Here is a 26561-nt window from a genome sequence, read left to right as displayed (position 1 = left end):
ATCTAAGATATGAACTAAGAACAATGTTTAACTAAAAATACGCTAAGCCCTAGTAGTATAAAAACAATACGCCGAACAGCAGCACGAACATGAGTCTGTGTGAGCAGATGAGTATGAATGAACACCGCAACATGAAACAAATCAGCAGCATGAGATCAGCAGCATGGATAATCAGCAGCACATAACAATCAAGTGGCATACAGTGATATTTTTTCAGTGATTTTCCTGGTTAGAGAGTCTAAACAGCCTCAGGGTAGAAGCTGTTCCTCAGTCTAGTGGTTCTACACTTAATGCTCCTTATCCTCCTGCCTGAGGGGAGCGGGGTAAAAAGTGTGTGTGCTTGGTGAGTGGGGTCCTTCATGATGCAGTTGGCTCTCTTCCGGCATCTAGAGGTGTAAATGTCTGTGATGGTGGGGAGGCTGATTCCAACAGACTTCTGTGCAGCCTTCACCACTCTCTGCAAAGCTTTTCTTTCTGCAGCTGTGCAGCCTCCATGCCACACGTTGATGCTGGAGCACAGGACGCTCTCCACTGCACACCTGTAGAAGGAGGTGAGGACTGAGCTTCCCAGACCAGCTCGTCTCAGCCGCCTGAGGAAGTAGAGTCTCTGATGAGCTTTCTTGATCAGGCTGTTGTTGACTATTCCTTTGAGTCATATTTTCAGTCTGTATTTCTGTCTGCCTCATTAACTTGGCAGTCAGGGAGTGACAGACACCGTTTTGCAGTCACTGTGGTGACCATGATGAGCCCCTGGAAGTAGCTTTATTTATTTAATTGTTTTATTCTGATTCTCTTTACATTTCTTATACCGCTCATAGATCTTGTCTTAGATTATTACAATATGTTGTTGTTTTGAGCAGCAGCTGCAACAGAATCCTTCCAAATTGTACATTTTAGTTTTAAACTGCTCATTCTTTGTGAACTGGACGCCCATCTATTCTCAAACAAGTTTCAACATGCTCAGGTGAACTAACTGAACAACTGAAAGGATTTTTATCATTTTCATTCATCAGTTTGCACCTTAATTTGTTTTATTTGTTACAATAACAGAATATATTAGTTTAGCTGCTGTTCATGCGTGTGAGGTTCTACTCAGATACATTTGAGGATCTTTACTGTGACTTTAATGCTCAAGATATCACATTTTTTCAGTATTTTCAATGCGGTTTGTAAGCACCAAAAAAAAATAAAAAATTAAATCCTCAAGATTTTACGTTGTTTGCTCATCCTTGTATGTCTGAAAGCGGCCGTGATTCACTAATTTCTGGCAACATACAGTAATTATTCATGACAGTAACACCTACTGCGCGTGGGTGGGAGAAAAAAACGAGTCATGTTGACATGTTTCAGCAAGCAAGGCGTCAGGGTCTTTTTACACAGGACATCTAGTGATTTTAGCCATTTTCCTCCCGCGAATTTAAGCTTTTGTCTTTCTTTTTTTTTTTCTAAGGGTGGTTATGAGTTCTCCGGACTAATTATAAAACATAAAAATATAAAGTTTAGCTTAAAAATGCTGCATCGCTGCACATAAACACAAAGTTAACCGGAACTTGAGTGACATTCCCTTCAAAATAAAGTTTCGTTAAGCAAAGGACAAGATTTTTGCGAAAACTAAATAAGGACAGTAAAATGCTACGAATTAAATGTACTTGTATAAGGGTACGTTTATCATAAATGTATATTAAACACATTATAATCACTTCTTGTAAATTTTAGAATGATCATTTTAACCGTTTGATTTTATTTTGAAAAGCATCACCGGAAACGATGGTGTAACGTCTCGTGTTTGTCCATTGTTGCTGCTGCTGCTGCTGTCTTCTTCAGCGAGTGACAGGCGAAGCAGGAGGAGGGAAGACAAGTTTTTGTTTTGTTTTGTTTCGTAGCTTCGCCTGCTCCTCTTCATTATGGAGGCACGGGCTCATTTCTCCCGAAAGGAAATCAACAACACGGTATGGGAGGTCCCGGAGAAGTACACCCAGCTCAAACAGGTCGGGACCGGGGCGTACGGCTCGGTGTGGTGAGTATTGACGGTTTGTGTGTGGGATGGCCCGGGGACTGGGGTGTTCAGTTCGAGCCTTTACGACAGGCTGTGTTCCGCCTGTGGTGGGCCCGAGTCTTAAGTCCTGCACACCAACGTGTTGCCAGCACTGATGACAAAGATAGAGTCGCATGTCAACAAGTTAGCGCCTTTCGTGGGCAGCTGTTCTGTGATCTTCGAGCTAAAACATAACTAGTCCATTAACCATGTAGTTATTTCACTTTCAGTAATAGAGAACATAACGTCCATAAACATGTTGAACATGGCCTCTGGCTTTTTACTAGCATCTATGTGCAGATTATTATTATTATTATTGCTGGTGATCTTGGATTCACTCAGAATCACACATTTTACTGTTAATCCCAGGTGATGCTATAAAACAGAAACAACGTTTATTTATATTATGCTGATTTGCATGAATGATTTTAAGGCTTTGGAATCCTGTAAAAATCATTAGATCATATTGGTAGAGTTGGTAGGAGCTTCTCTCCATTGGCTCCCTGTTTGAATCCAGAATATAATTCAAAATCTTACTTCTAACCTACAAAGCTCTCAACAACCTAGCTCCATCTTATTCAATTCAGTTTATTTATATAGCACCAAGTCACAACAGAAGTCATCTCAGGGCACTGAACAGAAACATTCATATATTAAAAAATTATAATTTAACATTATTTATATGAAGAGAGTTTAACTTCATCGCAGACTCTCGTCTTGAGCAAGCATGAAGGCGACAGTGGAAAGAAAAACTCCCTCATGAGGAAGAAACCTTTAGCAGAACCAGGCTCCGTACAAGCGGACATCTGCTTTGACCGGCTGGGTTTGAGAGGAACAGGAAGGAGGAACAGATACACAATGGCAGGTCAAGAATCACATATTAAGATAGAAATAATATCAAATGAAAACTATTCACATTTATGCATTTGTAACTATTCATTTTAAAAATGACATTTTAAAAACTTAAGCGGAACTTATATTAGAGATCTCATTCCATATGTTCCTAACAGAGCACTTCGCTCTCAGACTGCAGGCTTACTTGCAGTTCCTAGAGTTTCCAAAAGCAGAATGGGAGGAAGATCTTCCAGTTATCAGGCTCCTCTCTTGAGGAACCAACTTCCAGTTTCTGTCCGTGAGGCTGACACATTGTCCAGTTTTAAAAGACTGGGCTTAAGACTTTCATTTTTGATAAATCCTATAGTTAGGGTTGTTATGCTGCCATAGACTTGGACTACTGGATGATTGATCTCATTTCTTAAAATGAATTGTTGCAAATGAACAGTTTTCATATGAAAGTATTTCTATCTTAACATGGGATTCTTGACCTGCCATTGTGTATCTGTTCCTCTCAAACCCAGCCGCTCGAAGCAGATGTCCGTTTGTCCTGAGCCTGGTTCTGCTGGAGGTTTCTTCCTGAAAAGGGAGTTTTTCCTTTCCACTGTCGCCTTTAAGCTCGCTCAAGACGAAAGTCTGCGACGAAGTTAAACTCAAAGCAGTCTGCTCCTCAGATAAATAGTGTTATTAACTGACTTTGTATGAATGTTTCTGTTCAGTGTCCTGAGATGACTTCTGTTGTGACTTGGTGCTTTATAAATAAACTGAATTGAACTGTTAAGATCATTAATTCAAGCTATTAAAAGTACTGAGATGTAAATATTTTTAAAGTTTCTAGTAGTTGACCAGTTAGTTTTTTATTGCCTATAATATTAAACTAATGTTATGTCACTTTAATGCTTCATAATGTGTAAGGTGCCAGATTTCTTTGATATTTTCACTTGCTTAATGGAAATTATTGGTGTGGTTATCTAGTTTTAGACTTTTAAGACATTTACATTGTTTTTTAAAATTGCTTTGCTCATTTTTGCTCGGCTTTCTTTCTGTGCTGCCCTGACCTTTTTATAGAAAATTGTTGCTAAATTATTGAAACCATAATGGCACAGTTAGAAAGCCAGGCAAGCAACAAACATTTGTCTCATTTTCTTTATTAATATCCTAACACCAAAAGTTAAAATGCTTTTGATAAAAGATGTTTTTGAACTTGCGTAATAATGTTCAGCAAGTCAAATGGATGTCTGAGCTAAAATTTTAGAAATCTTGTTTCTGGATTAATCCGAGTTGATCCAGTAGAATTTCACTTCAGACGTGTTTTCCCCCACCAAAAAAATTTACATTTTTATTTATGATAATTCAAACAGTCAATATTTATTCCTAATCTAGAAATTGACATTATCGTGCTTGTCAAACCATCTCCGCATGATCAAGTACTGTACGTTTTCTTTACACAGTTTAATGATTTAGAGACATTTAATGTGAAGCTGTAAATGTTTTTTAAATCTTAAATATTATAAACACAAGCCTTTTAAAAACTTTATATATTAGTGTGTAATCATCGCATGCAATCGCTTCTTCATCTGACAAGTCAGTGAACGTAAACAAGGCTGTCCATGGTATTACGGTAAATATACAGTGGGAGAAGGCTGACATTTAAAAGGGCTCGTGAACTAGTTTATTCTTCATCCATTTTATTTTATTTTTTAAATTGCATTAGCTACCAACTGAAGACCCAGTAGAAACAGTAAACAAAAAAATGATCACCGTTTTTATGTAACGTACTTTCTGCAGACCTCTGCCGACATGGACGAGCTGCTGCCGATGGAACCGACTATAAGTGACTCCATCAGTCTTATAAACTCCTCTGTGTGCAAGAGATTTGAATCATGTGTGTCGGTGGATGTGTCTCCAAATAGCTCAACAAGCTTCCCCTCCCACAGATTGGTGCCCTGCAGATCACTGCAAGCATGCACATCAGAAGTGGCCAAACATTTACACAAAAACAACTCAAACTACCCCAGACCATCATCTGACAGCATTTCTGTTGTTGCCTGCAAAGCTTCTGATAGTTCATCTCAAAATTCTGTCGTTTTTATTCCCACAGCTCTTAACGCTCAGAATGAAAAGGGATGAATCTAAATTTCTGCAGATATCCATCGTGAATACTCACTGCCAAAATTTACACAAGAAGCTATAACGGCAATGTTACAAAGAAAGCAAAAGTCTAGCTAAAAGCCAAAAGGAGCAATATACTAGCTAAAATGGGCAAAACACTAGCTTAAAAAGAGCAAAAAGTATCAAAGGGCTAGCTAAAATTAGCAAAGGCTATGTAAATGTAACAAAAGGCTAACAAGCTAAAAGTAGGTCTAAAAGTGTACAAACGCTAAATAAATAAATCAAAAGACTACTAGAAGCTAAAAGTAGCAAACACCTATACAAAAGAAGGAGTTAGGAATAAGGAAGTTATTCAGGTTGTCCGGCGACAACCTCTCAACAGAATCTGTATGCCAAAATTGTGGTTGTCTGCAACCTTTTGCAATAAAGTATGCAAAAAAATAATAATCTAAAGAAAAATGTAATTTATTAAGTATATTGCACTATATACAAAGTTATTCTCAGTCTGCCATCCTGTGGACTGCTGCCTTGGAATTTCCAAGCTACTGAGTAGCAGACTATTTCAGGAGCTGCTGGAGAGGAACTTCCTCATCCTCTTCCTCCTCATCAGACTTTGCAAGAGATGCCCTTGCAGCATATTTAGGGAAAGGATTAAAGCAGGAAAAAATATTTTGACGTTGAAGCTAAAACTAGAAAAAGGCTAGCTAAAAGAAACAAAAGACTTAACTATATGCTCAAACTGGCAAAAATGGTAGTTAAAGGGTTATAATGTGAAAGGGTATGTAACCGTATCAAAATGCTAGCTAGAAGCTAAAAGTTGCAAAAGCTTGGAAAAAGTATCAAAAATGTAGAAGCTAAAAGTAGCAAAGGGCTAGTTAAATGTAACAAAAGGCTAACTAAAAGCTAAAAATAGCTAAATGTCTGTTAAATATGAAATTATGTAAAGGCTAGCTAAAATTGACTAAATGGTTGCTAGAAATAGCTGAACAGAAGCAAAAAACTTAAAGTAGTAAAAGAGTAGCTAAAAGTAGCAGAGAAGTAGCTAAAATAGTCTAGTTCAATTTAGTTCAAAGTTGCCAGCTGACACCTACAAAGCTTGTGCAGCATTATGGTAATGGTGTGTTACTCCATTTTCCCACAGCTCAGCAACAAATGAGAAAACTAAAGAGAAAGTGGCCATCAAGAAGCTCCACAGGCCCTTCCAGTCAGAGATCTTTGCTAAGAGGGCGTACCGAGAGCTCCGGTTACTCAAACACATGAAGCATGAGAATGTAAGTAGCTTAAGCTCCATCCATCTCCATCGACTGTATGTTTCACATGTTCTTGGTCATAATTTGTGCTTTTAGACGTCACGATTTCCTGTAAATACGGTTCTCTCTCATTTCATGTAGGTAATAGGAATCTTGGATGTGTTTACACCGGCCTCAACCTTGGATGATTTCCAAGACTTGTGAGTATTAGTGCCCTATTAGTGCATACATAAAATCAATAACAACCTGTAGTATCATTTTACACATCCAGCCTCATCATCTGCTGCTGTTTGTTTTAGGGTTCAGACAACCCTTTATTTTTCTTTAAAACAATGAAATCAAATTTCCTCTGTCTCAGTGAGTTAATGATCTGTTAACTGATCATCATATTGATTTATTCTGTCTGACAGAAACCTGGCTACAACAACAGGATTTTGTTAGTTTAAGTGAATCCACTCTGCTAATTATTTAAAATTTCATTTTCCTAGAACAACAGGTGGAGGAGTAGCTGCTATCTTTCAGTCAGCATTATTAATTAGTGGTAAACCAATTATTAGTTACGATTCTTTTGAGCTGTTGTCCCTCAGTTTTTCTCATCCTAAATGGAACTCACAAAAACAACTTTTACTACCAGTAGTTCTTAAATATTGTCCACCAGGCTCTTGTTCTCAGTTTTTGTCTGAATTCTCAGATTTTTTTTGTCTGACTTTATTGAATTCTGTTAAACTTATAATAATTGGGGAATTCAATATGCTGAAAGTGATAGCTTAAACATAAAATATTAATAGACTCAATTGGTTTAACCCTAAATGTCCAAACATCTACTCATTCTCATCATCACACTCTTGATCTGGTTCTGACATTTGGAATAGAGATTAAGTACTTCATAATACATCCTCAAAATCCTGTTCTGTCTGACAGATATTTATTTAGATCTTTGATCATTTTACAACTTCAATACAAACTTCACTTGATAAAATTGCTCTGCTGAAAAAGAAAATATTCAGTCAGAGAAAGCTAGCTCCTTGGTTCAGTTGAGTTACGTTATTTAAAACTGCCATCTAGAAAGCTGGAAATAAAATGGCACTCCACTAACATGGAATAATTTTATTTAACTTGGCGATAGTCTGCTATCATATAAAAAAGCTTTCTGTAAAGCTAGAACTGTATATTATTCATCTTTACTAGATGAGAATACAAATAATCCCAGGTTTCTGTTCAGTGTTATAGCTAGACTAATAAAAAATCCTATCTCTGTTGAACCATGTATCCCTACATCTATAAGCAGTGATGACGTCACAAGATTCTTTATAAATAAAATAATTTCAATTAGAGAGAAAATTCACACCGTCCTTCCTACTATCGCCTCTGGTTCCCTGTCAGGTGAGACAGATTTAGAAATGTCACTAAGAACCTGATTTATTTTTGAAATCTCTGAATTGTCAAAAAGAATAGCTTTATCAAATCATCATGTCTGCTAGATCCCATCCCAATCAGACTGCGTAAAGAGGTATTACCCCTAATTAATATCCCCATTTTGCATTTGCTTAATTTGTCTCTAATGAATGGTTACGTGCCACAGAACTTTAAGGTTGCTGTAATTAAACTTTTTCTTAAGAAACCTGATATTGATTTAGGAATTCTGGACGATTATAGACGTACATCTAATCTAACATTCATCTCAGAAATTCTTGAGAAAATAGTTGCAAATCAGTTTTGTGAACATCTGAACAGAAATAATCTGTTTGAGGAGTTTCAGTCAGGGTTTAGAGCTTATCATAGCACTGAAACAGCACTGGTGAAAGTCCTAATGATATTCTCATGGCCTCTGACAATGGACTTGTGTCTTCACTGGCCTGTTAGACCACAGTGCTGCATTTGATACAGTTGATCATAATATTCTTCTACAGAGACTTAAGTATGAAACTAGGATTGCATGAACAGCTTTAATTGGTTTAAATCATATTTGATATCTTCCAGTTTATAAATGTAATTAATTAATCTTCATACAACAGAAGGTTCAGTGGTTCAGGGTTCAGTGCTTGGACCAATACTCTTTACTTTATAAATGCTTCTATTAGGTAAAGTTATTAAACAGCATGGGATAAATTGTCATTGTTATGCTGCTGATACTTTGTTATATTTGTCCATGAAACCCGATGAATCCAATCAGTTACCTCAATTCAATTCAGTTTATTTATATAGTGCCAAATCACAACAAAGTTGTCTCAGGGCACTTTACAGGAACATTCACAAACATAAAAGCCAATTAGTAAAGTTCTTTATCTACGGAGGCCAGCAGACAAGTTGAATCTTGGCTTTGTTGCAGTCTCAATTACAAGCATATCTTAAAGACATAAAAACCTGGATGGCCCTTAATTTTCTGCTTTTAAACTCAGAGGTTGATGTTTTGGGGCCTTAGCATTTTGGGAATAAACTTTGCAGCCTTTCACTTCCTCTGGATAGCATTAATTTGGCCTCCATTTCTAATGTAAAAAAAAAAAACAACCCTTGGTGTTATTTTTGATCAGAATGTTTTTTAACTCCCATATTAAAAAAGTTACCAGAAATGCCTTCCTCCACCTGCGTATTATCACTGGAAGAATAAAACTACCAGGATTATAGGATTAACAAGGTGTAGCACTCAGAAATACAAACATCTCATCATCTCTCCCCGTGTTTTCCTCAGCTACCTGGTGATGCCTTACATGTTTACTGACCTGTCGAAGGTGAGGGGTCATCTCTCTGAAGACAAAATCCAGTTTCTCGTCTATCAGATGCTCTGTGGACTGAGGGTGAGACTCTTCCCAAACATTAAATTTCATCATCAAGCATCAGAATTTCACGAGACGTTTGATAGTAAAATTCTGAAGCGAAGCACAATCGTCATTTCGAGAGTTTAAGTTGCTTTGAGTTCAAGTGGCTTCTCTCAGCTCCCGATTGATTGATAAGTTTATGCAAAAATTGTTTTTTCTTTTGCAGTACATTCACAAGGCAGGAATCATCCACAGGGTGAGTACCAGTCAGTACGGGAGCAGGTTTTTTTTTTTTTATCTTTAAAATGACTTAAAAGAAACAAAATAAATAAATTGTACGGTTTTCAGTAGTTAGTGCTTGATAGCATTTGTTCCTATGCTTTGTGATTTTTAATTTGTTTATTCATTATCATTGCGTCATATTAAAACCTGTCCAGACAGGTAGGGTGAGTGGAGTCCTCTGATGTTTGAGTGCATGTCTCGAGTTGTTAGGTCACACCCTTCAGCTCAGGAAGAAAAAAAAACATGGAGGTTTCAATATACTAACAGCTCTTACACTTTAGAGCTTTTACGCGTAAATCCCAGCTTCTTTAATTGTTTTTCGTTACCCTTTAAGTATTTCTAAATAAGTTAGTTCCTCTGTCTTTTAGGCCATCTCTTGTATCTACCACTGAGGACTGGACAGGAATTGTTGTAGACACAGAGGACAATTAACAGAACTATGCGGTTTGGTAGGCAAATATGAGACTGGCATCTTGTTTTATAAAGAGCTCTTGTTCTAATAATAATAATCACCTCAAATCAAAGCTATAATTATCACCAAGTAATGATTTAAAATATAGTTTGTTTTCTGATTATCAAAAATTTATAATTAAAAAAAAGTGTGTGTGTGTGGGGGGGGGGGGGGGCTTTAATCCATCCATTATCTTTTCCCACTACTTCCTTTCTGGGTTGCTGGTGTCCATATCCAGCAGTTACTGTACAAGAGGCGGGGGACACCCTGGACAGGTCTCCAGTCCATCACAGGGACACATGGAGAATAACAACCATTATTCACATCTAGGGACATTTTAGAGTTACAAATCAGCCTAACATGCATGTTTTTGGTCTGTGGGAGGAAGTACCAGGAGAAAACCCACATGTACACGGAGAGAACATGCAAAGTCTATCCAGAAAAGTGCCCGGGATTCAATCTGGCAACCTTCTTGGTGAGACGTGACAGCTCTACCAACTGTGTGCCACCGTGCTGCCTCTGAATTTAAATAGTTTTTCAGGATTTCCCAACCAAAAATGTTTTTGCAGCTTGAATTAATTTCATATATTTATTTATGTGATCAAAACAGAGGAGTGGTGGCACAGAGGCTAGAAAATGGTGGGCCTGTGATCGGAAGGTTGCCGGTTCAACTCTCCGAACCGACAACATCAAAATGTGGGTGGGAAAGGTGAAGCACCCACAGCTGCCTCCACCCTCATTTGCCCCACTCTGGGCCCTTGAGCAAGGCCCTTAACACCCACTATCTGTTTCCCTGGGTGCCCTAGCTGGCAGCTCTCTGCTCCACACAGAGGGCTGTGGTAGCTTGGTGGTTTGTCGTAGTGTCTCTGAGCAAGACGCCTAATCCCAAATTGCTCCCCGGTCGCTTACATAGCTGCCCATTGCTCCGCCTGGGTGTATCCCAGGTGCGATGGGTTAACTGCAGAGAGCCAGTTTCATCTTTGTATGGGAACATACAATGATGACAACACGTAGCACTTTATTATATATTATTATTATTATTATTATTATTATTATTATTATTATTATTATTATCAGGAAGGGCATCCAACATAAAAACAATTGCCAAGTCTTTGTGCGAGTTAGTTCACTGTGGCAACCCCTGAAGTAGGGAGCAGCTGAAAGAATATTTATATAATCAAAACAAAGTTTTTATATAATCAAAACAAAGTGTTAAACATTTATGAGCCTAAGGTATGAGTACCTTCTCCTGGACCAGAGTTACTGTAAAAGGTTACTGCAGTGGGCAGAAATGACCTCTTGTTCTTGTCTTAAATGCAGCAAAGCTGAAGAAACCTTTGACTCAGACCCCTTTGTTGTTTCATCGGCATATTATATAAAATGTCTAAGGTATTCGTTATGTTGAGTAACTTGTGCAGCATGATTCACAGTAAGATTAATCCTCACTGTGTTTGTCACTCTCCTGACTCCTTTTCACTGTTTTGAAGAAAACATCCATGATCCGTTATGATAAATATTAGAGCAATTATTGTCAACTGTGAACATTTGTGTGTGTTTAAACCAAGGGAAAATGTTAATACACTGCTATTACAGTGTTAAATCTTAAAGCAGCTGACACGCTAATAATGCTCAGTGTCAAATTTATCACATCATTTCACAGTATTACTCTAGAAAGGGTGTTTTGTGATTGGTTTGCTGGTGAGTCACATTGGTGAAAAAAATCAGTAGTTACGCATTGAGACAACTGAGCCAACTAAAGCTAAAGCACTAAAGCTCTTACAGACTCTCATAAGAGTCTAATCATTGTTATTTCTTGTTAATTATTATGTACTCTAAGACCCCATTACTCAATTCATTTTCTTCTCAGGACCTTAAGCCTGGAAACTTGGCTGTTAATCAAGACTGCGAACTGAAGGTACGTACTTGTAAGGATTATGAATAACACCTCAGCACTTACATAATATTAATAAAGCAAGTTCCGCAGCAAAATCAGGTACAATTTGACTTTATGATACAAATTAAAAACATTACATTGGTCTTTATACAGTAGTCCCTTGCTAATTTGCATTTTATCGCGGACTCGCTCTATCGTGGTTTTTCAAAATAAGATTGGACATGACACACAGTTGGCTGATTGATGGATGAGCTGCACGATCAGCATGAAATTTTTATTTAAAATAAGTTATTTTAAATTATGTAGCACCCTCTGCACCATTGTGCAACCCATACCGCAGGATAAACTTCCTGCCGCAGCTGATCAGCTGTTCTTGTGCAGAGCGTAGAAGTGGGCGTGGCCAAGAGCGCTTGCAGGTGGCTGAGCAGCGGAGGCAGGGAGCTGAAATCATGACATTCTGTGCTCTTTTAGAGCATTTAGAGTTTAGAAACATTGTTTAGAATATTGCAAGAGTGTGGAAAGGGTTTAAAAAGCCTTTATATATATATATATATATATATAAAGGCTTGTATATGTATATATATATATATATATATATATATATATATATATACTAAAATAAACTACTACTTGTACTACTATTCCTACTTTGTACTACTATTCCTACTTTGCGGTTTTTCACTTATCGCTGGGCTTCAGGGTATGGATCCCCCTCGATAAACGAGTGACTACTGTATTTATATATGATAAACATGCAGTATCACTGCAAGTCTCTACAAATGTAAATAAGCTTGTAAGACATTCTGGTTAATATGAAACTGAGGTTTGATGCACTTGGTGCTCGTAGTATAGATTATTATCTTATTGCTTGTTTGTTTTTTTGTTTGTTTTTTTGGTGCTCATGCAGATCCTAGACTTCGGGTTGGCTCGCAGTACTGACGCAGAGATGACGGGCTACGTGGTGACCCGTTGGTACCGGGCGCCTGAGGTCATTCTGAACTGGATGCACTACACCCAGACTGGCAAGACAATTGTAGCTGTTACATATTCTTACTGTACTTCCGTCCTTACTGTTGCTGTAACTGCTTTAGGCCTCGTCCATGCAGGAACGGCGTTTTGTGGCTGCGCTAACGTTTTGTGTTGTTTCAGCCTTGAGTCCACACAGAAACAGCATTATAGGAGCCCATAACGGTGTGTTTTTCAAACATGGTTGCAGTGACAAAATCCATGAATTTAGTGTTTCCCCTAGATAACTTGCTATGGCGGGACACTCATCTCGTCCGTGATTTTTGTCGCGGGGGGTGGGGGTGTGTGATGGAGACACGTCCTGAGCTGCAGTGCCCTGTTTAGCATAGTTTAGCGTTACGTCAGTGCCAACAGGTGGTTGGGGGGTGGGGGTTCGGTTGACTGGGCGCTCGGCTCTGTTGATGGGGAGTTGCGCCCCGCTTGTATAATGGTAGGGGAAACACTGACGCCAACATTGCTTTCCTGTGGGGATAGCCACCGTTTGAAAACAATGATGTCATAGATTCACCTCCTCCTTAACTTACATTTCCAAGTGTGATAAATGTAACAATAATAAAAACAGATTCCGTGTTTGGTCTGTGCTGCATACGCCAGTTGCTCAAGGCTGAAGAACAATAACATTGCTTAAAATAGCACAGAGCAAAAACCCTAATGGTTTTGTCAGTTTCAAAGACTGAATACTGGGCCTGAAATAGTCCATTATGTCTTCATATTTGGACCGACACAACTCCCCGTCAATGTTAGTTTAATGTGAGACAAAGTAGAAGATCCACTTGGTTAACCATCCTTCTATTATCTTCCACTTGTTCCAAAGTCGGTCGCGGAGGCAGCAACTTCAGCAGGGAAGCCCAGACATCTCTTTCCACAGCCACCTCTTCCAGCTCTTCTGGGAGGATTCCAAGGTGTTCCCAAGCCAACCAAGAGACATAGTCTGTCCAGCGTGTCCTGGGTCTTCCCCAGGGTCTCCTCCCAATCACACATGCCCGAAGCACCTCCCTAGAGAGGCGCCTAGGGAGCATCCTTCCCAGATGCCTGAACCACCACTGGCTCCTCTCAGGGTGGAGGAGCAGCAGTTCTACTCCAAGTCTGTCCCAGATAAATTGAACTTCTCACCCTATCTCTAAGGGAGAGTCCAGCTACCCTCCGCAGAAACACATTTCAACTGCAATCTCATTCTTTTGGTCACCACCCAATATCCTATAAGGGTAGGAACATAGACTGACGGATAAACTAAGAGCTTTGCCTTTCAGCTCAGTTCCCTCGTTACCAGAACGGACTGGCGCAGTCTGCAATACTGCAGACACGACATCAATCCATCTGTCCATCTCGCGCGCCATTCTTCCCTTATGAACAAAACCCCAAGATACTTGAACTCCTCCACTTGAGGCAGAACCTCACCCTCGATCTGAAGAGAGCAATCCACCCTTTTCCGACTGAGGACCATAGTCTCAAATGTAGAGGTGCTAATTTTCTTCCCAGCCACTTCACACTCAGCTGCGATTCACTGCAGTGAAAGCTGAAGATCACAGCACGATGACGCCAACAAGACCCCATCATCCGCAAATGGCAGAGAAGGAATCCTGAGGCCACCGAACTGGACACCCTCTGCCGCCTGGCTGCATTGAGGAATTCTCTCCAAGAGAGTTATGGACAGAATTGGTGACAAAGTACAGCCCTGGCAGAGTCCAACTCCCACCTTGAGGGGGTCTGACTTTCTGCCAGCAATGTGAGCCAAACTCTTGGACCGCTTGTATAGGGACCGCACAGCCCGTAGCAATGGACCCCCAATCCCGTACTTGCGGAGCATCCCCCACAGTGTACCCCGAGGAATGTGGTTGAACACCTTTTCCAAGTCCACAAAACACATGTAGACTGGATGGTTAAACTCACATGACCCCTCGAGGACCCTAGTGAGGGTAAAGAGCTGGTCCAGTTTTCCACAGCCAGGACGGAACCCGCTTTATTCCTCTTGGATCTTTCAATCATTGATCAGACTCACTTCTCCAGTACCCCTGAACAGACCTTACCAGGGAGGCTAAGGAGAGTGATGCCCCTGTAATTAGAGCACACCATCCGTCCCCCTTTTTGAGAAGGGGAACCACCACCACAGTCTGCCAATTTAGTGGCATTGCCCCTGATGTCCACGTGATGTTGCAAACGCGTGTCAACAAAGACAGTCCCACAACATCCAGAACCTTAAGAATATCACGCTGGATCTCGTCCACCAGCACACAAAAAGGAAGGTTTTAGTCTGTGTGTATTTACAGTTTTGAATGTCTGCTCCATGTTTTCTCTACGATTTTTGTGGCTGTGTTACAGTGCCACTTACAGATCTGGCATAAATACTACAGAGCTTGTAGTTTTATCTTCACAGTGAGGCGTTTTCTATAAGTCTGTGAATGAAAGCATTTCTAGAAAAAAATTCTGTATTGATGAAGGAAAAGACCGTTTTGGAAAGAGCGTTCCTATGTGGATGGGGCCTTAAGTGAAGCCTGTGTACTTTTTGAGTCAGCAAAGTTTATAATCCGGTTTATAGTTCCTAACGTGCAACAGAAGATTCATTTCTGTCTTTCTTAAACTTCAATTAATTTTGGTCAAGTGTCAGCACTGTCAGGTTTCAATCAGACCATCCATCCATTATCTTTACCTGGTTCTTCCTTAAAGTAATAGTTCAGATTGTTTGAATACTTTCCTTGTTGTATTTTTGGCTCTTTAAATGGCCTCAATTAATTTCTGACCAGATTGATGAGCCAACACCTAGTTGGAGAGAAGCCACTGTAATGTGAATTTCTGCTGTCTTAAAACAACTCCAGTTTTTATATTTCATTGCACTTCATGCAAATTGTCATCAGACATTAATTTATATAGATTTTTTTTGATTATTTGCAAGAGCAGCTAGCTCTAGCACTTCTGATTCAGCTTCAGGCACTTCCCTCAGGCATATTATATTTCTGTTGGAAAACCTGTGCCCAGAGAAAATTGAAGGTTGTATAGTTGGGTCAGCTGTGGCTGAGTGGTTAGAGCAGGCGCTCTCCAATGGGAGAGTTGGGGGTTTGATTCCATCAGCAGTCACATGCTGAAGTGTCCCTGGGCAAGACACTGAACCCCTCGTTGCCTCCAATGTGTGTCCCATTGGTGTATGAATGTGATCTAAAGCACTGATTATTCCTTGAAGAGGACCAATAGTAGAGTATAGTAGAGTGATGTATGAATGGGTAAATAAGGACACAGATTGTAGTGTAAAGTGCTTTGAGTATCTTGATAAGATAGAAAGGCGCTATATAAGTACAGTCCATTTACCATTTAGTGTTTGCAAGAAATACTGTGCAACTTTAGAGATTAGAGTTGTTTTAAGACGGCAGCACTTTGGTTTTGGCTCCGCTCAGATTACACGTTAGCTCATCAATCCGGTCTAACCCCAAACTCAGGTTGTTCAATGAGTCAATTCCAACAGGAAATACATTAATTTTTCATGTTTTCCACTGTATATAATCAGAATCATTCCATTAATATAAACTGGTATGATAACTGCAGAGTTATGAGATTTAGCAACAAAATTGTCTATAAACTGATCCAGGATTTCTGATTGTGTAGATGTTTTTCAGTTTGTAAACAGCTTCCACAGAGTGAAATGTGAGACGGACCGCAAGTTCACACCCATTTTATCATTGTGAAGAAGATCTAAGCTGTTGTCTCATTTCTGCTCAACCTACCTAAACTTACAGTAATACTCTGCTGTCAATTCAGTTAGCATCCTCACTAATGTTTATTTTTGTTGTTGTTTATTGTAGTGGATATTTGGTCCGTGGGCTGCATCATGGCAGAAATGATCAACGGAAAAACCCTTTTCAAAGGGAAAGACTGTATCCTTTCTTGCTCCTTGTCCATTTTTATATCTATAAAATGTGGAGAAATTTTTTTTTCAGCCTATAAAGTTAGAAACACTATGATTTTCAAATGATTTTGTTTGAGATTACCAAACGGTTGTTGCAATAAAAGAAAATGAGAAGCTCTTGATTAAACAGTGAAAGTTTTATGTTACGAGTACAAACTAAAACTTGTGGCAATTCCAGTAAATTACATGTAAGAAAAACCGACTTATTTCCCGAGGAGAAAAGTCAGATGACACTTTTACAGCAATGTAATTAGTTTTATTGTACATTGATTTATAGTGTTTGCTAACAATAATAAATAAAACTGTCACCGTTTCATTAACTTGCTTTCCATCCATCCATTATTCTGTTTATGTGCTTTCTTGAAACCGTACATTCACCAGCCACTTTATTTTGTACACCTTGCTATTACCGGGTGCACCCCCTCCGCCTTCAGAGCAGCCTCAATTCTCCATTTCATAGATCCAACAAGATGTCAGAAACATTCTTCACAGATTCTGGTCCATATTAACAAACTGGCATCACTCAGTTGCTGCAGATTTGTCAGCTGCACTGCCATGACGTGAATCTCCTGATCCACCACATCCCAAAGGTGCTAAATTGGACCGAGATCTGATTGGGGACCATTGAAGTCCAGTGAATTCCAACTTCTCAGACCCGGCAACAAATTTCCAATCTCTTATTGTCCAACGTTGGTGAATCAGTGTGAACCGTAGCCTCATTTTTCTGTTCTTAGCACCTGGGGTGGTCTGCTGCTGTAGCCCACCGGCGTCAAGTTTGGACGAGTCGTGTCTTCAGAGATGGTATTCTGCAGACCTAGGTTGAAACGAGTGGTTATTCGAGCTACTGTTGCTTTTCTGCCATCTTGAATCAATCTGTCCATCTTCCTCTGACCTTATAAAAGCTTTTTTTTTTGTCCACATATGGATATTTTCTCCTTTTATTGGACCATTTTCTTAAAACCTCTCAGAATGTGTGTAAAAACCCAAGTAGATCAGCAAGTCACTTAAATCCCCTGTCTTCCCCAATATGATGGTTCATCTTCAGGATGCTGTCTTCACCATGTCTACATGTCTAAAGGCTTTAAGTTGCTGCCTTGTGATAGGATTATTAGCTACTGGTATTTGTCTTAACAAGCGATTGAACTGGTGTACCTAATAAAGTGTCCGGTGAGTGTTTCACTGTTTATCTGTGAACATTTTAAACATCCTTTACTGTCACCTATTTGCTACCAGACATGGACCAGCTGACTCAGATTATGAAAGTAAACGGAGTCCCAGGACCAGAGTTTATACAAAAGCTGGAAAGTCAAGAGGTAGAGTAAAAATTACATTAATAACAAAAATTGTCCTGAAAGTTGTCTCAGGTTGTTTGACAATGTTTTCAGTTTCAGTCTGATGTTGGATTCTTTGGGAGAGCTGTTTGTAAGAAAAATATGCATTTGACTTTCCTTTATCAGTTACTAGAGGTCAGCATACACTTTTAATTTAACACCATTTTAAATAATTACAGATGTGTTTCCTTCTTGATCTACCTTTTATATTGGCGTTTTAGGAGCGGAGTGGAGACAATTTATACATTTTCCTCAATTTATTTGTTCAGTGTTGACCTCTAGAGCAGCGGTTCCCAACTCTGGTCCTCGAGGAACACTGTCCTGCATGTTTAAGTTGTTTCTCTGCTTTGACACGCCTGATTTAATGACCTCATCAAGCTCTGCAGAACGTCTTGTTTTTCTTTGTCCATACATGGGTGTTGAATCGCTCTTTGGCCTGTCACCTAGGACCAATCTGCCTTGGGGGAAACTACCAGGGACAGCAAAGCCCCTAGGATCATTCAGGCGCACATACCCCTCCACCATGATATGGTGGTGATTCAAGGAGGAAATGGAAAACAGAAATATAATGATGTTTTATTTAAGAGGGAAAAAAAATCTTAAAACATTAAATTAATAATGATTTTTTTTTTTTTTTTTTTTTGGGTGAACCAACAGTGGGGCTGAACAAAGTCCAAAAAAACTATTTCCTGTTTTGTGCTTTATATAAATAAATAAATAAATAAATAAATAAATAAAAGAAATGGCAGGCTGATTAGATTTATCTCTAAAAAATGTCCATGAAACTCCAATGTTTGCAATTCATTGAATCAGATTTTTATGACCATTTTACAGAAACGTTCAATAAATCACTGTGCATTTTTGCAAAGAGACTAATTAATTCCTCCATGTTTGCTTTTTTTAATTTTTCTCTTCAAAACAGGCCAAAAGTTATATTAGGAGCCTTCCCCGCTATCCAAGAAAAGACTTCTCAACATTGTTTCCCAGAGCCAGTGAACAGGGTGAGGTCAAATGTTTCTGATTTCTACAAACTTCTATCCCAAGTACTGGGGTGATAACAGCGCACTGCTGTCGTCCTTTTTTCTATTTAATATTGGTTTGGATGTTTTCTGGCTCTTTATGATATTGTTTTCCCCTGCTACTGGCATCATCAAAGCTTTACTACTTTTTATTCTAAATAGTGATTAGCATGTTGATTAAATCAGAATAAATGCTTATAAACTTTAATCTCTACATTTTGTATCCCTGATATTTTATTCAGAAAATGTTCGCTGTAACCTGCCATATGACAAATCTGAATATTATTTTTAGTATTTTTATTACGATTTTTAATGTTTGTTTGCTGTGCCACTCTCAGCTGTCGATCTGCTTGAAAAGATGTTGGTTCTGGATGGGGATGAGAGGCCCACTGCAGAACTTGCCCTGGAGCACCCCTACTTTGACAGCTTACGGGACCCAGATGACTTTCCTGAGCCTAAGCCGTACGATGACAGTCACGATAACGCCACATTGTCCCTGGACGAGTGGAAGCGTAAGAGAGAAACCATATTAAACGCTGTTAGAAAGAAACTCTCGTATTGTAACTCTTTAAACATCTCCTGTGTTTAAGGTACAGTATTTATATAATATTTGACCATTCGACAAGAGTTTTGGTCCAATTTAAATGCAGCTCTACATTTTATTTAAAAAGGTTACACATGAAGACAATAAAAAAAAATCACCTTTAGTTCTCTAGAAGAAACTACACACACATATCTATCTATATATATATATAAACATAATTCATATAAATCCCACCATGCAGTACCTTTTAAAATTCTCTCTCTATAGCAGTACATTTTAAAATGTGAGTCTTTTGTATGTTTCACCTCATTTTTATCATTTTGACCCACTCTTTTGGATAAAAAATGGCATCTTCCTTTTTAGACTTGTGGACTCCTTTTAAAAAAGCCTCATTACAGCATGTGCTCTGGATAAAGCTGGACTTCGTGTAGCTGCAAAACCAATTATTTCCTTTTTCAGACATTTTGTTGTAGATTTGTTGTTGTGCTTGGAATCATTGTTGTCGTGTTAATTTGTTTGAGGCAAGTTTCTTTTGTTTGCGTCTTTTTTGGGGGATAGATTGCTTCATATTCGACTATGGAAAATATTTTGGTGCACAAAACAGTTTATGATCAGCTCAATGAAAATAAGGTGCCCAAGTTCTGTGGCTGCAAATTGATTCCCATTTTTCCGCTTCCAGCTGTGCGCCTGGCAGTGGCTGTCGGCTTGTTTGCACCGACAGTGTTTGGGTCTCACCAAACATGTTGCTGTGCTTTAAGGTCAAACATCTCCTCCTGTTCAAGAAGGTTCTGGGTTTGTTCAGAAGCCATCCTGTCCAAACAAACTACATTTGTTTTTTTTATTATAGATGCTGAGTGAGGCAGGTTGTTTGTTTTTCTGGGCACTGCACAGTCTGACCTTGGGGTGGACTTACCGTGACTCCGCTCCTGAGAAAATTATCCTAAATGTTTTCTAACTGAATAATTATTTCTCACTTTAAAAGATGACAGTGACGTTGTTTAAAGATGTCCTTATAACCCTGTTTATATTGATTATTTGCTTCTCTCAGATTGCTGTTCAGGAACAATCGTGTGTGTGTTAGCACAAACAGCAAGAGGGACAAACATCAGCAACAACGAGTCAAAAGCTGCGCTTTTTTTATGAACTCAGTGGTAATTCTTCCGATGTAGATCTGGGTGGCTTTGAGCTTTTCAGAAGATCACACATTAAAGATTTGGATGATATGTTTGATTCTAATTTTAACTTGGAGAAACGATCAGTTCAGTTAAACTGAGGCTTTTATCGAAGGTGAAATCCTTTTTATCTTTTAATTACATCAAGAGAGCGATCCTTGCTTTCATCACTGGATTATTCAAACCATTTGTATGTTTGTTAGCCAGGCCGGCATCTCGCAACTGCTGTTAGTCTAGAACGTGTCAAACTCGAGGCCCAGGGGCCAAATGTGGCCCTTGTTGACATTTTATCCGGCAACAAGATGTTATTTTAAATGTAAAATACTTTTATCACTTTAATTTTTTTCAGTGATTTTTGATTATGATGTTAAAAGTGCAACAGAGAGCGTCAAATAAGACCAATCAAACTCTTGTTGAGGAACCTGCAGCCATGAAGATGTCGGGTATCTAACTTGAGTTAATGTAGATTCTGAAGCCGGCCCTTAGTTTGAAAAAGGTTTTAATTTTAGCTTCCTTTTGTAAGTGGGTTTGACGCCCGTGCTCTAGAATGTTTCAGCTTATCTTTCAACATGAGCAAAATATTTATTTTAAAGTTTTATCGTTAACACAAAGGTTCCTGTGTACTGAAGCTTTATGTTTCCTCTAGTTCTCTCATGTCTAATGATCATGTAGTTTTAGTTTTTTTGAGATCCACGCTGGTACACAGAGCTGATTGCAGTTTTAACTCATAACTGTGGAACAGCCCTTACATAATGGGCTTCTTCTCTTTCAGTTTTGTAAATATCTTTAAAATACATTTGTTTTCATTGGCTTTTAATTAGGCATGACATTTTATTTATTTACCGTACTTTCTGCCATATAAGTTGCATCAGTCCAAATATCGCTAATAAAGTGTGTGTGTGTGTGTGGGGGGGGGGGGGGGGGTTGCTTTGCCGTATCAGTCGCATCTATTATGTGTCATCGCTGACAACCCAGAAACGTGGCCAGTGTTGTGCCAAAAATCGATTGGCTGCCAAACGGCGGCCGCGGGAGCGTACACGGGAGGACTTTAACAAGAATTTAACAAGATTAACACTTAAAAACATTTATTTGTTTGCTCGAAATTATAGCAAAGGTGTGTCTCAGTCTAACATTTCTTTAATAAATGCACTTTGACGGTCAAATCAGCTACATTTCAAAAGCCGATTTGCGGAAGCAGGAGCGTGCACAGGAGGACTCGCTGCGCATTTCATCTAAATTTAACAAAATAACTGCCTAAAAACAGTTATTTGTTTGCTGGACATGATAGTAAAGGTGTGACATTTGGCCTGGGCAGAGCGGTGAAATGAAGCTGATTTAACGTTTGATCCAGGAGTTCTGGAGCGAGACGAAGGTGCCTTGGTATGGCAAGCCAAGTGTCTCATTAATAGCCACTTTTACCTATTAATGAGACAGAGCGGCTGTGGCTGAGTGGTTAGAGCAGTCGTCCTCCAATGCAAGAGTTGGGGGTTCGAATCCACCAGCAGTCACATGCCAACGTGTCCCTGGGCAAGACACGGAACCCCTTGTTGCCTCCGATGTGTGTCCCATCGGTGTTTGAATGTGATAAAGCTCTGATTAGTCTCTTTAGAATGATTTGTTCAATTAGCTTTGTAGAGATCTAGTAGAGTGCTGTATGAATGGGTAAATGAGGCACAGATTGTAAAGTGCTTTGAGTGTCTCAATAAGATAGAAAGGTGCTATAAAAGTAGTCCATTTTCTTAGCTTGCCATATTAGTCGAGGGCCCTCTGGTGGCTGAAAATGGTAGTGTTCAATATTTTTCATGTCGGAATGAATGAAATCGTCAGATCTCAGCCAAAAATTGGATTATAAATATGGGGGAAAAACATATATTAGTCGCTTCAGTGTATAAGTTGCAGGACTTGCAAAAATATGCAAAAAGATGCAACTTGCATGGTGAAAAATACGGTAATTTGTTCACTTTTTTGGATGGGAGGTTTTGATCCTTTTTTGTTTTTCTTTTACTATTTTATATGCAACACTTTAGCCTCAGCAGTCAATTTAAAAATGTTTTTTTGTTTTTTTTTCCAGAGGGTTTTAAAGGTTTTGTTGAATAAAAGACATTGCTTTGATCATTATTTGTGTTAAAAATCATCCGGTTAGTCTCGGTTTTTTTAAACTGTATGTCAAGACTAATAAACCCATAAAATTGAGAAAGTGTGTGCAAACGTTCACTATGACTGTTTAGTTTACCCAAAGAGCAGTTTTTACACACCCATCGAAGGCTGACCTATTATGGTACGGTCCCTGTACGTCCGTAAACTGTCTCTTGTCCCACCCATAACTTCTAATCTAATTCTTCTAATTAATCTGATTTAACTAAAGTTCATCACGTACGCTTTCATCGCCCCAGTTCCAATGTCATGGTTATAACTCACGGCCGAAGTTTAAACAAGATCTTGGCTTGTCTGTTTTGATTTTCTCAAGATAATTTAAAATACTTGATACACATGATTTGTACCACCACTAGATGACATGTTTTGTAATATTTCAGCTCTATGGTCAAAGTCACAAATCAAGGTCAAAGGTTATACAAGGGCTTTTCTTGTTCTGGCCATTACTATAGATTTCTGAATAATAGAATGTGCCGTATATACTGTACTTCTGTTAGCACATTCTGTTGTCATGCTTGCAGTGTTGATGCTGGTGTATCTTCTTATTTGATTCATTGCTTTTTTATTGAAAGAAACAAATTGTCTCTCTTCTTTCCTCCCAGGGTTATGTTTCAAAGAGGTAAAAAGCTTTGTGCCGTTCCCCCGACGGGACTCCAAGAGAAAAAACACTCTGACCATGTCTCCGTGAGCCGATGGACTTGATGTACCTCGTGATGCCCCAACTGTCACAGCAGACGACCAATGGTGCCCTTGTAAATTCTTCATCACACTATTTCTTTCGTCCTTTGGGTATTTACAGTAGATTTAAAATCGGTGTATAGAATTGTGATTTGTCTTAAAACTGCCCCTTCTTTTTTTGTAATGTGAATTTAAAAAAATCCAAAATGTAAATTGTTACACATTCCTGCCCATTGTTGCAAATGGTTTTGTGGTTAAAAAGGTTTCCTGTAAGACTGATGTAATATTGGTTTCCAAATAAACAAGTTGTGCATACAGAAGTGGTATTTATTTGTACAACACTCATCCATACATCATCTTTACCCGCTTCTTCTTCTTCGGGTCTCGGAGGTCCTGCAGTCACCGTGCGAGGGGCGGGTTACAATCTAGACAGGTTTCCAGTCCATCACAGGGACACATGGAGACAAACGAGACAAACAACCATTCCGACTGTCACCTATGGGCAATATGTGGCACTTATTCATGTAAAGCCTGGCCTGGATTAACCCAACCTGGGTTCCTCTGGGTTTGGAGTGTTGGTGTTGGGCAGTATGGCCCAGTTCCAGCTCCGTTTTTCGAACCCATTGACTTGGGGTTCCATCGAGCTGGGCCGGTGCTGCAGATTTGACGTCGGCAGATGATTGACTGGTTCACTTTCCCGGGGGGCGACGTCACAGATGAGTCATACTTCCAGCGACTGCTCCTTACCGCCCCTTCTTTCAGCTACTTGCTTCAGGCTGGTTGTGTGATAAAGAGCTCCACCAGTAACACCAGTGCCCTAGACAAACGACAAGGTGGAGTTATTACTAAGCTGAGATTCACGCTGTCTGCTATGAAGATCTTGCCCAGATTGAGACGGCCCTCTGCTGAAATCAAACAAAACCGGACCAGCCCAGCTGTGGCTGGACTTCCAGTGGCCGACCGGCCATAGTAAGTCCCTCGTCCATGCGGGACAGCTTTACAATGCATAAGAGACATTTGAGTTATCGGTTAATAGACTTAACATCTTTTGGTCTAAGGGAAGAAATCAGAGTTATCAGGAAAACACCCAGGTGTGCACGGAGAGAACAAGCAAACTCCACCCACAAAGATCCCAGGCTGGGATTCAGCCCGGCAACCTTCTCAGCTTTACCAACTGTTCCACACTCTGACTTTCATGATCATTCAAATGATTTAATTGATGTGGAAGTGCAGAGTATAACGACTATTTGGAGATGCCTTAAAGGCCGAGTAGTTGCCTTCTGGATGTGCATTAATACAAAATCATTCTGAGACCTGCTGAAATTTGTGTCCATGACGGTGTATGTGATGCTGAACACAAGTCATACTATTCTTTTTTGCATTTTATTATTTATTTTATTAGTGTTGTGTTTTATTTTTTGCAAACTACTCTTGCATATCCTGATGCATGCTCAATAATCCAGGTAGAAAAATATAAAGTTAAGTCTAGACTAGACTTAACTTTATTAAATACTCTTGCATACCTTTTTCTATTTTGGCCATTCATTTATAAAAAATGGTCCGCTCATTCAGTAAATATGTCTACGCTCTGAGTTTTGGTTTTGTAACTTGTATTTTTCAAAATGTTTATATTTTATTTTTAAACATTTCATTCATTCATCCATTATCTTCTGCTTGTTCCTAAGTCAAGTCGTGGGGGCAGCAGCTCGAGTAGTGAGGTCCCAGACCAACTGAGACAGTCTCTCCAGCGGGTCCTGGGTCTTTCCCGGGGTCTCCTCCCAGTCGAACATGCCCGAAGCACCTCCAAAGGGAGGCGCCCAGGGGAGCATCCTTACCAGATTTAGTGTTAGTGAAATTAAAATTAATTTAATTCCATCATTTTTTCTTTGAAATCTGCTTCAGCGTACTTGCTCTGTTTTGTGTAGGCTCTTGGACATATTTTGATACTTTTAACTTTTAGCTCTTCTTGTGTTACTTTTAGCTAAATTTCTGTAACTAAGCTTTTTGCTTGATAGTTTAGCAGTTTCCATACATTAGCTACTATAGCTTTAAGCTAATGTTTTGCTACTTTTTGCAATGTTTTGCTTTACGTTAACCTTTTGCTACTTCTAGCTTTTTGTTAATGTTTTGCTTCCTTTAACAAGTGCTTATTCCTTGCATTGCTTGGTTTCAGCTTCTGCAAATTTCAGTAGTAATCATACTTCATTTTTACAGAAATTAACTTATTCTAGTTGTATTTGATTACTTTTCAAATCAGTTAAAATAAACATATTGCAAATTGTTGATCTGCGCATTGCAGTCTAATAATTTTTAATATTTAAAAGGATTGTTTCTACACCAGCCTCACTTGAAGAAGTACCATTTTACTAAACATAATATTTGTATATATTTAGAATTTTTATTGTTTAATAATTTACTTAGGGCCTACTTGTTTAGTCAGATTATAAGTGGTAGAAAATAACTTTACATAGTCTCTTCTTTTTGAATGTATGCATTTTGAACATTACATATCACCAGTGCATGTTTTTCCAAAAGGCTTCTACACAACCTACTGGTGCCGCCTTCAGGGTGACCGCACAGATAATACAAAGTCTCCTGTTTCCTTCGAGATGTGAATACAAGAGAAACCATCTTCACAATACTGTTTGGTTTTTATGTTGTTTTTAACTAAATAGAACCCTGGGGTTACTGGCAGGACAGTGGAACCAGTTGGTAGAAATTAGACAAATGAGATGAGTGACTGTTAAGCGGCTGGCGCGCGAAAATCATGGCCAAATGACGTCAATTGGGTAGGCTCTAGGCCGGCTGAACTTTCCCAACCTGCTGTTAGAAAGTAAACAGCAAACTGACAGTAAGCGGAAGTGAGGCACAGCGTCTTCAAAATAAAAGTTTGCACAATCATTTTGATACAACTGTTTAAAGTTGCTTCAAAGTCAAAAGTTAAACTCCATATTAAATGTATCAGCAGCAAATTACATTAGATGAAAAGTCAGTAATACGACAACAAAATTGTCTACAACAAAAAAAAAACTTTTATGACACGTGACGGCATTTCCAAAAACCGATGCAAATATGCAAACTATACTGGTATATACTGTATGCATGTATACATACACACACACATATAT

At 39.0% G+C, this 26561-nt stretch overlaps 1 protein-coding gene across 1 annotated transcript; it reads left to right on the top strand.

The window, feature by feature from the left end:
• The first annotated feature begins 1802 nt into the window (after positions 1 to 1802).
• mapk13 (mitogen-activated protein kinase 13) lies at positions 1803 to 23748 on the top strand. The gene is made up of 12 exons (XM_037684997.1): positions 1803 to 2017; positions 6123 to 6252; positions 6373 to 6431; positions 8921 to 9026; positions 9214 to 9243; positions 11588 to 11635; positions 12522 to 12636; positions 16432 to 16503; positions 17769 to 17848; positions 18789 to 18867; positions 19224 to 19397; positions 23358 to 23748. The coding sequence occupies exons 1-12, from the start codon at positions 1905 to 1907 to the stop codon at positions 23441 to 23443; spliced, it is 1092 nt and encodes a 363-aa protein (XP_037540925.1). The 5' UTR covers positions 1803 to 1904; the 3' UTR covers positions 23444 to 23748.
• The last annotated feature ends 2813 nt before the right edge of the window (positions 23749 to 26561 follow it).

The sequence above is a fragment of the Nematolebias whitei genome, chromosome 11 (genome assembly GCF_014905685.2).
Source record: "Nematolebias whitei isolate Nwh7 chromosome 11, NemWhi1, whole genome shotgun sequence".
NCBI classification, from domain to species: Eukaryota; Metazoa; Chordata; class Actinopteri; order Cyprinodontiformes; family Rivulidae; genus Nematolebias; species Nematolebias whitei.
Note: the sequence above shows the minus strand (reverse complement) of the source record. Positions and strands in the feature narration are given on the sequence as shown.

Excerpts from the sequence above, each read along its gene's own strand:
- mapk13 (XM_037684997.1), top strand. The coding sequence starts at position 1,905 with ATGGAGGCACGGGCTCATTTCTCCCGAAAGGAAATCAACAACACGGTA. Across the intron at positions 2,018-6,122 it reads GGGGCGTACGGCTCGGTGTG|CTCAGCAACAAATGAGAAAA; the intron begins GTGAGTATTGAC and ends ATTTTCCCACAG. Across the intron at positions 12,637-16,431 it reads GATGCACTACACCCAGACTG|TGGATATTTGGTCCGTGGGC; the intron begins GCAAGACAATTG and ends TGTTTATTGTAG.